Source organism: Alligator sinensis, unplaced genomic scaffold (assembly GCF_000455745.1).
Source record: "Alligator sinensis unplaced genomic scaffold, ASM45574v1 scaffold599_1, whole genome shotgun sequence".
Taxonomy (NCBI): domain Eukaryota; kingdom Metazoa; phylum Chordata; order Crocodylia; family Alligatoridae; genus Alligator; species Alligator sinensis.
Window position 1 is genome coordinate 90767 of NW_005841968.1, and position 14657 is coordinate 105423.

At 45.2% G+C, this 14657-nt stretch overlaps 1 protein-coding gene across 9 annotated transcripts in view; it reads left to right on the plus strand.

The window, feature by feature from the left end:
- Positions 1-14657, plus strand: part of LOC102380629 (sodium channel protein type 5 subunit alpha) — a 252836-nt gene that overhangs the window by 89204 nt on the left and 148975 nt on the right. For 8 of the 9 annotated variants that reach the window (XM_025200461.1, XM_025200458.1, XM_025200464.1 and 5 more), the window contains 2 exons: positions 1337-1738; positions 13299-13431. In XM_025200461.1, coding sequence (XP_025056246.1) covers positions 1337-1738; positions 13299-13431 — 535 coding nt within the window. The remainder of the gene's footprint in view (positions 1-1336; positions 1739-13298; positions 13432-14657) is intronic. The other variant, XM_025200466.1, reaches the window with a different exon arrangement.

Sequence of the window (14657 nt, forward strand, 5' to 3'; positions counted from 1 at the left end):
AGGCATAGGGGGATCCCCAGAGCCACTCCTGCCCCACTCCAGATGTGGGATGTGGCAGCACAAGGTGCCAGGTCAGGCCTGGCAGGGGACAGCAGCAGCAGTGGGTGGGTTTCTTCATCCTGCGTCTGCTCCCTGCCACCACCACCACGTCACTTGCTGGCCAGGAGCTGGCACTGGGAGGAAGAACACCCCCCGTCACTGCTGCCATTGTCCCTTGCTGACAGACACAGGGAGCGCTCCAGAGCTGCTCCTGCTCTGCGCCAGCCAGGGTCTGTGGGGACTGGCTGTGTGGGGTGCTGGGCTTGGCTGGGGACAGTAGCAGTGGCATGCGAGTTCCTTTTCCAGCACCTACTCTCAGGCAGTGGAGGACATAAGGGAGGGGGCTGGGGATGGTGGGTGTTGGGCAGGGTGCAGGCACTGGAAGGAGGAATCTGTGTGCTGTCACCCTGTTTGAACTCAGCTCCCCAGCTGAAGTAGGGAAGGGCCAGGTCTGGGGCTCCCCCTGATCCCAGGTGAGCTGTGGACAGCAACAGTGGCAAGTGGGTCTCTCTCCTTTCTGTTCCCTGTTCAGCTACTTGGTGTCCCCCACTGGCCCAGGTGCTCCAACTGCACCTTGTCACCATGGCCCCCTTTAGAAAACCCTGGATCCACCCATGGCTGTCAAGGATACCATCATGTATTAGGTGATGAGCCCATTGCAAATGCCAACAATACACTTACATCAGGGTATTTAATCCACAAGGTATCAAGTCATTTTTCTTTATTCTGCGTTTTTTTTAATCCGCCTCTTCTTCTTCTTCTTCTTTTTCTTCTTCTTCATCTTCTTTTTCCCTTTTCTTCTCTACATTTGCCCTGTAATTTCTTCTCCTACCTTTCTCCTTTATCGCTTGACATCCCACTCCAGAGTTCATTCCCTAGCCCTCTGTGAAGATGTTTGATCGCACTATAAACTGGGGTTGGCCTCCCCAAACTGTCCCAGTCTTCTGCTTCTCATACTACTTTCCCACATCTTGCCATGCTTATCAGATGAGGAAGGAGTGGGAGCAAAGGAAGTATCCTTCTGCTAGGTGTACACAGCCTTCACCCTTCACGTTGCAGTATGTCTTTAACTGCAGTGTATTAAAAAAATACCCCGTGGGTAGGAACAGGTATTCAAATTCTAAATGCTGCTCAGGTTAACAGATCTAAATCAAATCTTTCTCTGAGCCACTTGGTTTAAAACAGCACTTGCTGGTCTCCCAGTATAGCTGAAGAAACACAAAACCTTCCTCGCTCCCAAAAATGTGTTGCAAAATATTACTTCTCTTTCCCCTTTTTCCCTTCTGGGGGTTTCCAGACTCTCCTTGGCATTAGTTATGGTCCCAGTGCAAATTTGCTGAAGCGCAAAGCCAGCCATGGAAGCGTATTCAGTTTCCGACTCCGAGGCAGAGACACTGGCTCTGAAACAGATTTTGCCGACGACGAGATCAGTACTGCTGGGGAAACGGAAAGCCACCGTGGCTCGTTCTTAGTTCCTAGGCTGGGGAGATGCCCAAGCATGCAGAGTCAAGCAAGCCACATGTCTCACCCGGCTACACCAAGCTACACACACACTGGCAAGAGAAACAGCTCGGTGGACTGCAACGGCGTGGTTTCCTTGGTGGAAGGAGGCACCGGGGCACATAACCCAGACCCAGTCTCTCCAACGGGGTTACTGCTGCCTCCACTTGTTCTGGAAAAACCTGGGACAGGTGACACGGTGAGTACGGTCTGATTTTTCACATATGGTTCACTTGCCTGGTTCTTTCCTTGGTGTTACTGGCATTTACTGTAGCGTCTTTAAACAAGGTACAGCCTCCAATCAGTTGCCAAAACCCACCAGGCAGAGACAGTGTGAAGACCAAAGGCCAAATTCTGTGCTGTCTCTACCGCATGTGCAGACTCTGGGGCAGCCCACAAGTCCCTTATGGGGATTTATTCTTGGCATGCTGCGTGGAGGCTAATTCTTGTGTTTGGATTTTCCTTGTGTGACTCTAAATATGACTGTAAATGAAACAAAAATTCCCCACTGCTGCATTGGTCAGGTGCTGCTTTCTCTCTGAGTTCCTTCTGCCTTGTGAAACTCTGATGTTGCCCAGCCTCCAAAACCAGTACTTTTCAATATCTTGTATGGGTATGTCATGCCAGCCTGTGCCCTCCAACTTGAATGGGTTCTGGCCTTTTTTGTATCCAATCGTTCACTCAAGTGTCCAACTGCCTGGGGAGGGCATGAGTGAAAGGTCCCAGGTAGCTACCAGAGGTCCTTTCACATCCAGTTTAAATAAATATCAATTGAGAACAGTGCATGGCTAACTGGGATTTGGCTTCTCATAGGCATAGCCTTCCACTCTTGGTGTAGCAGTGTAGTTGAAACAATCTGCTTTCCTCTAAGGAAGGAAAACTTTAGTTTAATAAATACAATAAAAATAGCAAGGGTGGTGTTTTTAGGAATGTGAATCCATTGGGAGACATCTCAGCTGCCATTGGAAATGCCAGGTAGAAGGGGCTGGTGTAGTAATACCACATCAGTAACCAGGTCCACTCCAGGCAGTCCATGTCAGATTATTGGACCTGGGCAGTAACGTGACAGGTCTTCACACAAGTCTTCAGGGGGTGCATCTACACACACATATTAATGCGCAGCAATAAACTCCAGCACATATTGCACTGGAGTTTATTGCTTCCCAGTGCCACGTTTACACATGCTTGCCAGCCTAGAGCTGCTCCGACCAAGCTCAACATGCTGCAGAGGGGCTGGCCAATGCATAAGGGTGCTTCAGTGTGGAGCTAACCAGTAGGCAACCCCCACACCAAAGCATCCTTGTGCCCCAGCCAGCCCCATTAGTGTCTACACATGCATTGCTGCACACCAAAAGTGCTAACCTGCTGCAGGGTTTATGAGTTCTGAACTCTTTGCAGAGATTTTTGGTTGGCCTCTCTAAAAGGTAGACCCGATAACACACAGTGGAGTCCATTGGTTCAGGATTGAAGGGCAACATTTGGTTACGCTGCATAGCACGTACACCGAGACATTTATTTAATTAATTACAATGCACCATCTGGAGGAAAGGGGGAAAATTATTATGGTTCCCAATAATAAAAATGAAAGACAAAAATAAACCATTAAGATAAATGACATAATTAATCATACAAATAATGGGATTCTGGGATAATGCAGTGTAGAGATTATATTTTTTTTTAATTAATTGTGTTTATCTGTCGTTAAGGTTGATCCAGGACAGCAACCTAGAACCTTTTAAAATGTACTTTACTTGGTTTAATTTTGTATGACACATGTTGAAGGCAGAATAGCCACAGAGTATGGTGCCTGTGAAGGGTCATTTATCTGTATATTTTTTTAAATAATCTGAACCACATTAGAAAAATGTTCATACTTCAGTGATTGCTGTTGGTTCTTTTCTTTTTAATCTGTTGGTATCATCCCTGTGGGGTGCATCTCCTCCCCAAACTGCCGGTGGGAAAAGCAGATAGTGAGAGCTCTTGGGCTTTCACAGCAAGTCTTCGGGCTTTTCAGAATTGAGCCCGGAGGTGTCTGGAAAACTTTGAGCTCTGCCAGCATTTCTTCTCATTCACCAGCCTCTGCCTTTTTAAAAAAATATATATTAAAAATGAACTGGACTGGGTCGTGAATGAGAGCCCTGTTGGCACATTTGTGGTTGTCTAGGAAATAACAGCAAGGTGCTATAGCAACAGATGTTCATTTGATGATGCAATGGGAAGGATGTTGTGTCTTCTGTGAAATAGGTTTGGTATCTAATCTATCCAGAAAATGTGAGCTGGAGATAAAAGCTAATTGGCAGGGAGCCCGTTCTCCTTACAGATTCATTCTTTAAAGGAGCCACAAGGACTATGCACAGAGTGAACTGGGGAGCAAATGCCGAACAGCTCATAAGCTGACCAGTGCTGGGTGCTTGGAGATGAAATGGTTCTTCTTTTGGTTTGTTGTCTGCATATTATTTTCATTGTTGTCAGTCCTTTGGAAATGAATCTGGTGGTTCATGCTAGGTTCTAGTTTGATGGCTCTGGAAACACAATAAGAAGTTGCAAGCCTCCTTCTGGTACTGTTTGTGTTGGTGTTATTTGTTGGCATGATTGAATCGCCTAGAAGTGTTGTGCTAGGGGACGCATTAGAACAGGAGAAAAATAGGCTCCCTACCCTAATGAGCCTACGGTCTAACTAATCTGTAACTCCTGACTTGGAAGGATCCCTGCTTGAAGTACAAGGGTAGTTAACTGATCATAGGAAACTAAGGGTGGAAGGGATCTCACAAGGTTATCTTCCCTGACTAGACCATCCCAGTCAAGCATCTGTCCAACCCACTCTTGAAAATCCCCAGGGATGGAGATTTCACTTCTCTGGGTAGCCTGTTCCAATCCTTGACCTCCCTCACAGCCAGAAAGTTCTTCCTAATCTGGCTGTGAGCAGCAAGTTGAAAAGAGCTCCCCCCCCCAGCCTAGTTGTCGTGTTCTCCTATATCAAAAATGTATCCCCAGCACACTACGGGAATCTGCCAGACTGCTTGTGCACTGTTGTGTTTCCTTTCCAGCAGATGTCCCAATAATTAAAGCCTCCCATGAATACCAAGTTCTGTAGTTTGGAAGCTCCCATCAGTTGTTTAAAGAGGGCCTCATTCACCTCCTCTTCTTGGTTTGGTGGCCTGTAGCAGACACCTACCATGACATCCTCCCTGCTGCTCTCGCCTCTGCCCAGAGGCTTTCAACAAGTCTGCCTTCCACTTCATACTGCACCTCCGAACACATGTACGTTGCTTTTAAATACAAGGCAACACCTCCCCCATTGTTCCCATCTATCCTTCCTGAGCAAACTGTACCCATCTGTGACCATTCCCCAGTCAGTGAATTATCCCACCATGTCACTGTAATCCCAGTGATATCATTATACTGTGCTTGTACTATGTCCTCCAGTTCTTCCTGTTTGATCCCAGTGCATCTCACAGTGGTATATAAGCACTGGTTGTCCTGTGCTTCTCCCAAGAACATTACTTAAGGCTTCTGCTGTTGCTTCCCCTTACTACATTTTTATCCAGGTCCCCTGGCTCTTTACTTACCTCTGGACTTTTTTCTCCACTCCCCGGTGAATGTAGTTTAATGCCCACCTCACTACATTAGCAAGCCTATACGTGAAGACCCTCTTCCCTATGTCAACATAGTTTCTGGGATGATGGGTTCACAGCAGCAAATTCATCTCTTGCAACTACCATCTGATAGGACTCTGCACAGGACTGTGTTTAGGTCCTCCTGCTGTGTTCACTGTTGTGGAATAGATTTGATGCTAAGGCATCTAACTTGGGTTTTGGCACTGAGACAGGAGGTCTATGGCTTGTTTTAGGAAACTTGGAGAGGCTATTATGAATATATTTAAAGCCAAGATTTCCAAAATAACAAGACGGAGATACCTCAAGTTTTGAGTGTACCATCTAAGGCATTTTAACGGACCTTAATTCCAGAAATTGGGTGCTCAGAACTCATTAAAGGTTTCTCAAGCTGGGCACCCAAATATTAAAAAACCTCAAATCACTAGTCAGATTTTGAACATCTGCCCTCCTTGGTCAGCAGTTGCAGTTTTCCTTCCTTAGCACTTAGGTCAGATCCGGTAACTCAGGCCCTGAGGAACAATTTGGCAGCTCTGTGTTATTTCAGCTCTCAGACTTGGGCTAAGTTAGGAACCGGTCTGTGTTTAGGACACCGTATGCCCTTCTGGTTTTCATCTGCTGCAGTAGTGCGTTCTGTAGCAGATCACCTGGGTGTCCAGGCTCGTGAGCTTCATCCACGGCCTCTGAACTCGGGGCTTGTAGACACACTGCTGCCAGGGTGGGATGTTGCTTCGAGGAGTGTATAAGCTACAAAGGCCATTTCCAAAGCAGTTTTTCTGTGCCAGGCTCCACTAGCCACTTGGCACTGAGAGTTGTGAAGCCATTTCACTGGAGAACTAAGTTTTCTTTCCCTTTTCCTCCCTCCATTTAACTCCCAAATGCAACGAGCAAAATAGTGCAGAGCTCGCACAATCCGAGTGGTCCACGTGTAGGCCCATTAGTCCTGCCTATCGTGACGGTCTTCTCAGTCAGTGAGCCTGATGTTCAGCCACAGCGTGCTGGCTGCCTGTGCATTTCTACATCTGTTCTAACAGCATTGTGCCTTCACGCAAGCCGTTCTGCCTGTTTGACAACGGATTAGGTGCTAAATCACCATGGAGTTAAATGTGCAGCCTAATTAATGCTAAGAGTGCCCTCTCCTCTATAGGAAACCCCATATCTGTGAAAGCAATTGCTTTTGTGTGCCACAAGGCTCTTCACGCTTCACCACACCTGTTCATATTTCTGTGCCACATAAAAACACCTGAAAAGCAAAAGCAAGGAAGACAAAGTTCTCAGGCACCCATGCATGCCATTCTCATGGTTTATATTTCAGCATGTAGTCGGGATACCTATTAAAACCACATAGGGAGCAAAGTAAAGTAATATAAGAATATGATCTGCAGGCATCCTCAGCAAAGATAGCCCTGTGTCAAACAATGGTAGCTCAGGTACAAACGAGGAACAGATATAGAATTCCAGACGTTGCTTGCAAGCTTGATGCAAGAAGTCCAAGCCTACCCTCTTGTGAGCTCTCGTGGAAATTTCTGATGTATAGCATGGTATATAGGATAGTGCGTTAAAAGGGGCTTGGTCCTGTTATCATGCCAGTTTTATTTACATGGTGTAATTCCCTTGACTTCATTAGAGACACCCTTGATTTACATCAGATGTTGAATGAACCTTTTCTGCCCAGATCCTCAGCTCTGCTCTGGTTCTGGCTACTCTTGATAGTGTAAGAAGCTTAAAGTTTTGCTCTTCCCCCACTTCTCAAGTTTTCTGAGTGCTGGTCTAGGGCACCTGAAGGTCCAGTTCGTAGTCTGTAATAGAAACAGATAACAAATTAAATAAACAACTTAAAGTCAGACTGCAAACTTAAGTTTCAGTACATCTGCCTTACAGTCATTTGTACTTAAGTGTCCAATTGCTTTGTTGTGTCTTGGTGTTTGATAGTTATTTAAAAGGTTAGGAGAACATCTCACATGCCCGATAGTAATCAGTATGAATAGAACTGAATTAACTTAATGAACCGTAACAGTGCTATTTTCGATAGCTTGATATATCAGATGCAATAAGCATCCTTTAGCAATAGCAATAGCAAGGTACTACCATTCACCAGCTAGAGTAACGACAGAGGTTAAGTTCTCTACACAGTTGCATCCTCCTCTCTCCTGCACCCAGTTGGCGATAATCCTTCACAGTGCCTCTTCTTGTCCAGTCAAGCCATTAATTTTGGTGGGTGGAATTGGTACAGGGCTGGAGCTAGGCACAAACATGTGGGAGCATTGACATTTATATTGTGTAGCTGATGTGCTGAGGGTCAGCTTCAGTGGCATTAGGAAGTCAGCCTCTCCGTCAGATCCACGTTGGGCTCATGAGAACAGCAGAGTCGCTGCTTAATTGGATTTTGAACAGAGGGAGAGAGATGAAACCAGGCCAGTTTTTAAATGGAGGTCCCTGTTTCCAGATAGGACTGTCAGACCGGCACTTCCCCAAAGGGAATCAATACTCTGTTAGTGCCTGATCCAAACCCCGGTGTAACCACCAGGAGTTTTTCTTCTGATATCAGTGAGCTGTGGATCTAGCCCTCAAGTGTGCCTTACTGCCAATTTAAGCATCCAAAGAAAGGATGGGAGCATCCAAAGAAAGGGTTTTAGATGTCCCGTTAAGGTGCCTATGTTCACACATGCAAATTCCTGAGCCTCCTCTTGGTCAGATCTTTTCCTCTGCAACAGTGATTTTCAAACTGAGGTATGCATATCCCTGGGGGCACGCGGCACGTTGCCAAGGGATCTGTGCCTAACTATTAATAATGGCAGTGGAGCTTCTGGCTGATGCAGACGTGTTAAGTAACAGAGTTGTTAAGTGTTGATATTTTTCCTAAGGAATGAACATTGCAGATTTGTGTTGGGTTGGGGGGGGGGGGGGGGGGGGGGTAAGTACAAGCAGCAATATTTCGCAGGTAAAGGGGTATGTGGCCAAAAAAAATTAATCCAGAAATGGCAAAATCTGTCCAGTTGACTTCCCTGAGAACTGTAGGTGCTGGGCACTTCTGAAAATAAGGTCACTTATTTACATTCCTAAATACAATTTAAAAGCTTCATTTTCATTAACTTTTTTTTTTTTTTAGTCTTGGCCTTTGTTCTCACTCATCAAAAACCTGTTTTGTTGATGAACTTGGGTTTTTTGTGAGCCAGAGACTGCTGCAAGGAGATTCCCCCCACCCCCCTTCACTTTATTCCAAGACTGGTGAAAAGGCAAAATGCCAGCCCTTTCTCTTTTCAGAGAAAAAGTGCTTGTTAACAAAAGAAGCGATTCCGAAATCACCCCTCATAAGTCACACAGCCAAGACCTAGCTCAGAAACTAAAATAATGGCCTCCTAGTCCTTCAAATGCTGCCTCTGCACATGTACAACTTTCACATTGTAGCCAGTTTCAGTTCATTTGCAAACTTTGCTTAGGCAAATCCTTAGGGAAGATATACCTGCAATTAATAATTCAAATTTGACACCACTATTGCAAGCTGCTTTAGCTTACAGTGCATCTCTCCGAACAATGGGATTTCCACAAAATTAACACTCTTTATTGCAAGGTTGCGTGCTATTCTAGTCACCTCCAATCTTGTTCAATATTTGTGCTGGCACTTTATTGGGTTCATTGTTTGTGCGGTGGCCTGTCCACCCCTTTTTATGCTTGAAAAGATTTTTATGGGACTTGGAAAATTAAAGCTGTAGCAGTTCCAAGTGTGGCCTTTAAAATATTGCCATATACAAACCTATCTTCACACAGCAGCCCTGGCACACCTCAGAATTGTGGGCACTCCAAACAAAATGATTTTTCAGTGTTACATATCCTCATTTATATGTAAATTACCGAACGGTATAGTTGTCCCTATAGAATTAAGCTGATGCAAGTGAAAAACATTTCCAGTGAACCAGCTAACAAAATAGAAATAGCCTTGTCCTGTTGGAGGTATCTTTATTTAATTCCACTGTGGTTTCATATCCGGATTTTAAAATGATCTCCTGCATTACTGTAAGAACGGTTGTTGTTTTTGTTTAATTTCTCCTGAAACATAAGTACCAAGAACCATTATGCCTGCGTGAGGATAATGCAATGTATACTGCCCTAGTTGCCTGGCTCTTGGAACCGTTCCGTCTCTGAATGCCTGAGCTGCCAGTTCCTCATACCTCCATTAGTTATCTCTGTCCTAAAATAAACAGACATATATGTTCCCTCCAAAGAACATCCCAGAATAACTTAAATATCCCTAAATAACTTTATTATGCTTCCAGGGCTTGCACTGATGAGAACTCTTCTTCTTTCTTGTTTTCTGTAGAGCTATTTAGAGCAAAGTACGAGCATCCTTCAGAGCCTGACATAGCCTCTCTGGGCAGTGCAGGAACTGGGTGCCCACTCACCTCCCATTTGCAACAGGTTGGCAGGGAATAGAGACCTGCCACTCACTTGCCAGCCCCTGCAGCTGAACACCTGGGAAGTGAATAGTAATTTCCTGTGGGTCAAGGCCAACGGCCAGTTATACCCTTTTGCCCTTGCAGAGCTATGAGAAGGGAAGTTGGGCTCTGACATGTCTCCCTCAAGACATATTCACCCTACCACTGAATTGTCATTTACTTTGCAAGTTGGCCCATTGGCTGCCATGAGATGACTCGCACAATTAAGTACTGCCCAGTGCAATAAAAACCCATGCCCAACTTCAGGACTGGAGCAACTGTGAGGGAAACCTGACCATCCATTTGGTTTAGAAATGATGTGTTACTGTAAATAAGTGAAAAGTCGGTTCCAGAGTCAACGTACCCTATGTAGACATGTTGCTCAGCCTTTTCAACCTAAAATGTCATTACAATCCTATTGCATATTGCATTTTATACATTGCATATAAACTTGGTGCATAAGCAGTTGTGTTAGGAAAGTAGTGTAGTCTGTACCTTGAGCTTTCTTGGTGCAAATTTTGGACCATAAGAAGTATATTTTCCTTGCTCCTTGAGATCAATAATACCTTTCAAATAAGGGCAAGCAAGGCTTGCTTCTTGATTATAAGCCCTTCTGCACAAGCAAGCAGGGATGCAGCACCCTTCTTCGTAATCCTGACCCCAGCTGACTTCCTGCCCCTGGGGAGGGGGGCTGGATTCGATCTTCTGAGGTCCCTTCCAGCCCTAATGTCTACAAAGGTCTATGAAATCTATGAAATAATGAGTCAAGTTGCTTTTAGATGGGGTTGTACAAGATTCCCATGGGATGGATACTGTCCCGTGCTAAACTGGGGGAGTTGGAAAGGTAGAAAGATTATATGATTTGAAAAAGAGAATTTGAAATAGGAGATTTCCTTATGCCTCACACTGCAGGGAGATTAGAAGAGTAATTTCTTCTGATTTGTTCATTTGTGTTGAGCTCTTTTTTTTTCCATTTCTTTTCACTTTGGAATTTGTTTCCTTGGTCTCTTTTTCTTTTGTAATATTTTATTTCACTTGTATGTATTTTATTGTGTACTCCAAGCTGGTGTAAATGAATGACTCTGTAATTTTGGTATTTTTTTTTCGTTAATAAAACATTTTGGTTTCTTTGTTTGTTGAGGTTATTTATTTTTTGGAGGGTAGAATTAATGCCAGATGATTTATCTAAAACACCTCTTCTGACTCCATTACTCTATAAATCAGGGACAGATTGACTGCTAATTGCTCAGTGCATATGTACGTGATTATATTTTGATGGGTTCTAATTACAATATTTTTCGTTTTGCTGTTTTAGCTGTACTTATGATTTTGCCAGTGGTCTGTTTTGCACTGATCTAACTTCTCGAGTACAAGAGACTCCACACACATTCTCTTGTCTTAATGTGTGCGTGTGTGTGTGCGCACATGTGCATAGACGTGCATGCATGCTTATATACATTTACATTTAGGAAAAGCATGACTGGTGGTCAGCTTTAGCCGATATCTGAAGTGTTATTTTAAAATACCTTGCTCTTCCCAGGTCTTTCAGTAGTTGAGATTTTTATCTCTGAAGTTGTAGAACACCATTATTCATAGTCTCATCTAACGGTTCCCACGCTGGCCTCATTCTCTCAGGTGCTGTGCAAACAGATAACAAAAGGGTTAGGAGCTCCTAATACAGACAAGAAAAGCAACTGGTAGAAGCTAAAGAAAGTATCTTTCTTCCAGAACCCTTTTATTGATAGAGAAAGTCCCCTTTAAGAGGGGCTCTGGGGCATAGGAGGCTAATGGGGAAACCCCTGGCAGTGCAGAGTCTCAGGGGGTGCATCTACACAAGAGATTTACTCCGCAGTTGACTAATTATCTGTGCAGTAAATGTCTCAGCATCATATGCACCTCTATTAGGCTGGAGTAAACTAATTTACTCTGCAGTAAAGAATACTTATACTTGAATATAAGTACTATCCTGCTGTGGAGTAAAAAGCTCCACAGCAGCACATGTGTAGATGCTGGGCGCTTGGCTGAGGCATGAGGGTGGGGGATCCCTGACGGCTAGCCCCGCATTGAAACTGCCTTGTGCCCCAGCCAGCTCCTCCACGGCACACTGAGCTGGGGGAATAGCTCCAGGCTGGCAGGCTGACCCCCAGCACCTCTTGCCAGCTGGGGTTGCTCTGCCCTGGTTCCACATGCTGTGCTCCTGGGTTCATGCTCGAACGACACAACCAGGAGCAAGAAACTATGGAGCAATACGCTCCTCAGTTTACATGTGCTCTGTAATAGCATGTGTAGATGCACCCAGTGAGGTTTTGCGAACTGGAGCTGGGAAAGGGAGCACCTGGGGGACAAAGCTTGTGCAGAACCACAAGGCCTGTAGGTTGGTCTCTCCATACACAGGCCTCGCACTGGTTCCTTGGGATCATTTCAGACCTAAGGAGCTCTGGGCAGGCCAGGGGAGTTTGTACAAGCACCTCACTTGACTGCAGAGACGGGCAAAAGCAGCCATTTTTACCCCTATACACAGCATTAGAAAGGGAAGCCTCTCTTCCCTTCATCTTTCCATGAGTCTCACTATAAAAGGGCAGCCCAGCCCCATCCTGCTACATTAGGTGTTTGTATAGCCCCCCATTATCATAGTATCTGGCTCTCAGATCTGAATATATTAATGCCATCCATACAACTGCTATCCCTACTTTACTGATGAAAAACTGAGATACAAAGAGACTAAGAGAGTTGCCCTAGGTCATACATGTCATCTGCGGTAGAGTTTTCTCCACACCTAGCATCCTCAGCCCTTGTCCCTGCCTTTCTTCTGTGTCAGTATTGGCAGGAGCAGAGGGCTCAGACTTTGGCTCTAGAAGTAGCCATTTGCACTACAATAATTCCCACTGCTTCTGTTCCTGTGAGCATGACATCCAAGCCTTGATACATGCATGAAACTGTCCTGTGTTCTTGGCTGGTTCAGAAAGGCCAATGCCAAGCTTTTGACCAATCATGAAATTGGCTTAAAAATAATATTAAATAAAATGATAATAATCATCCAGGTAGGGATCTGTTGATTCGCCTTCTGGTTTCTGTCCATGGGATTTATATTTTTCAGGGCTTTCTCTGCAGCCACAAAGCTTTGAAAGCTACATTTTTCCTTTAAATAACACCTTACATGACTGAGGGGTACATGCCTGAGAGCTGGCAACACTGCAGTCCAAGAAAAGCCTTGTGACGAGGAGTGATTCCTCACCCCTAGCATTTACTTTACTTGATATCGGAGGCCAGTAAGTGGAGCTATTGTTCACCAAGAGCTAGTCACACCCCTTTTCCCGCTGCTACCCATATAATTAAACAGTTAACACATTTCAGAAATAATGGTATAATTATTGTAATTAAGCAGGGCTTCTTTCACAAGCAAAGAGCTTGCTGAAGCACAATTGCTATTTCTCTGATGTCAGAAATGCCCTTCGTCCTCACTTGCAGCCTATACGCATTCAGTCTGGATCTGTGCAAGCGAGATCAAGGGGTAAAATTTTCAAAAGCGTGAAAGTGCCGTTTTCAAAAGTGACGTGGCCTGAAACCTGTTAACTTAGGGAGGAACCCGTGTTTCTAAGTGCCTTTGGTTGCTTTGAAAATGGCACATAGGCAATTTTGAAAGTGTTGCCCCATGTCTGCCTCTGGCCTCGTCCTGATTTGCATGTAACTTTACCTATTGTCATTCAAACAGACTTCTCCCTCGGAGGAAGCAAGCAGGAAGCAACTCTTGGTGCCCCATCACCTTGCAGTGGACCATTCTGATATACCATTTCAAAGACAAAGAGCAGTGAGTGCTGTCAGCATCATTACCAGTGCCCTAGAAGGTAAGACGCTGCTTACTGGCTTCCTAATGCCCACCCAAGTACATATTAGTATGAATGATCAAAATGTTACAAATAAGGCAGAATTTGATGCCTTACAAAGACTTCAAAATAGAGACTTCCAAAGATTTCTGATGAAGTGTTCGTGTGCAATGCTGCACAGAGCAATACATGCAGCCTATAATGAGTGGACCCAATTGCTGAGTACTGTGTGCTTCAAGTAAACTGTATCTGAGTAGGAGCTAATCACTTCTGCTATCTCTGGGACTATAGGGCATATTGCCAGACTCTGACCTCTGCCTGATAGTCTTCCTTGAGATGTGGGATGCTGCTGGCAAGGGAAACACTATGACCACTAAGGTGGTTCTCCTGGTTGCAGGGGAAAACCACATTTCTCGCAGGGGGTAGTACCCGGGCTGAGGCAATGTTTCCCAGTTTCACTTCCAGTGGAAAGATCTTGGCTTTACGCTGACTTCCTGGAAATGAGAAATTCCTCCCTAACTTGCTCCTTTAGCCATGTGGCTGAGGGTAGGCAATACTCGGGGGCATCCAAGCCCCAAGTCTCCGGTTTTGGGCCTGCATGTAGGATGCCCACCAAAGGATTTGGAAGCATCTGAAGCCCCAGGCAGGGGTGGAGGATGCTTGCTGGTAGAGGGCCACACATGGTTCTTGAATGACTCACGGATTTGGCTGATTTGGCTTGGAACACAAAAACACTTAAAAAAAAAAAAAACCAAACCAAAACAAAACTAAAAAAGGGCTGCTGTCTGCCCCCGCCCCTCCAGGGTCTCCGGTGCTTAGACCTTCTTCCTCGGAGTTCCCCATAGGTCAGGGTCGGGCAATTATTTTGTGCGGAGGGCTGCTTACTGAGTTGTGGCAAGCCATCAAGGGCCTCATGACAGGAAGCCAGGTGCAGATGAATATTTATTTTCTAAATTTTTTAGGGGCCCTGCAGGCTGGACAGAATGGCCTGGCAGGCCACGTCTGCCCCGCGGGCCACATTTTGCCCACCCCTGACATAGGCTCTGCACATGCCAGGTTTCATTGTTTAACTCCTTTGGAGGCAACATTGCAGGAAAGCAAGGAACATGGGATTAGCAATAGAATTTCTTAACCACAGGGACTTCACTCTTAAAGCAGTCCAGAGTTGCAGCCCTTTGAAAACACCTAACACCCTGAGATATACTCCTGCCCATGCTGTGAGCTTGCCCCTCTGCAACTGTGGTTCA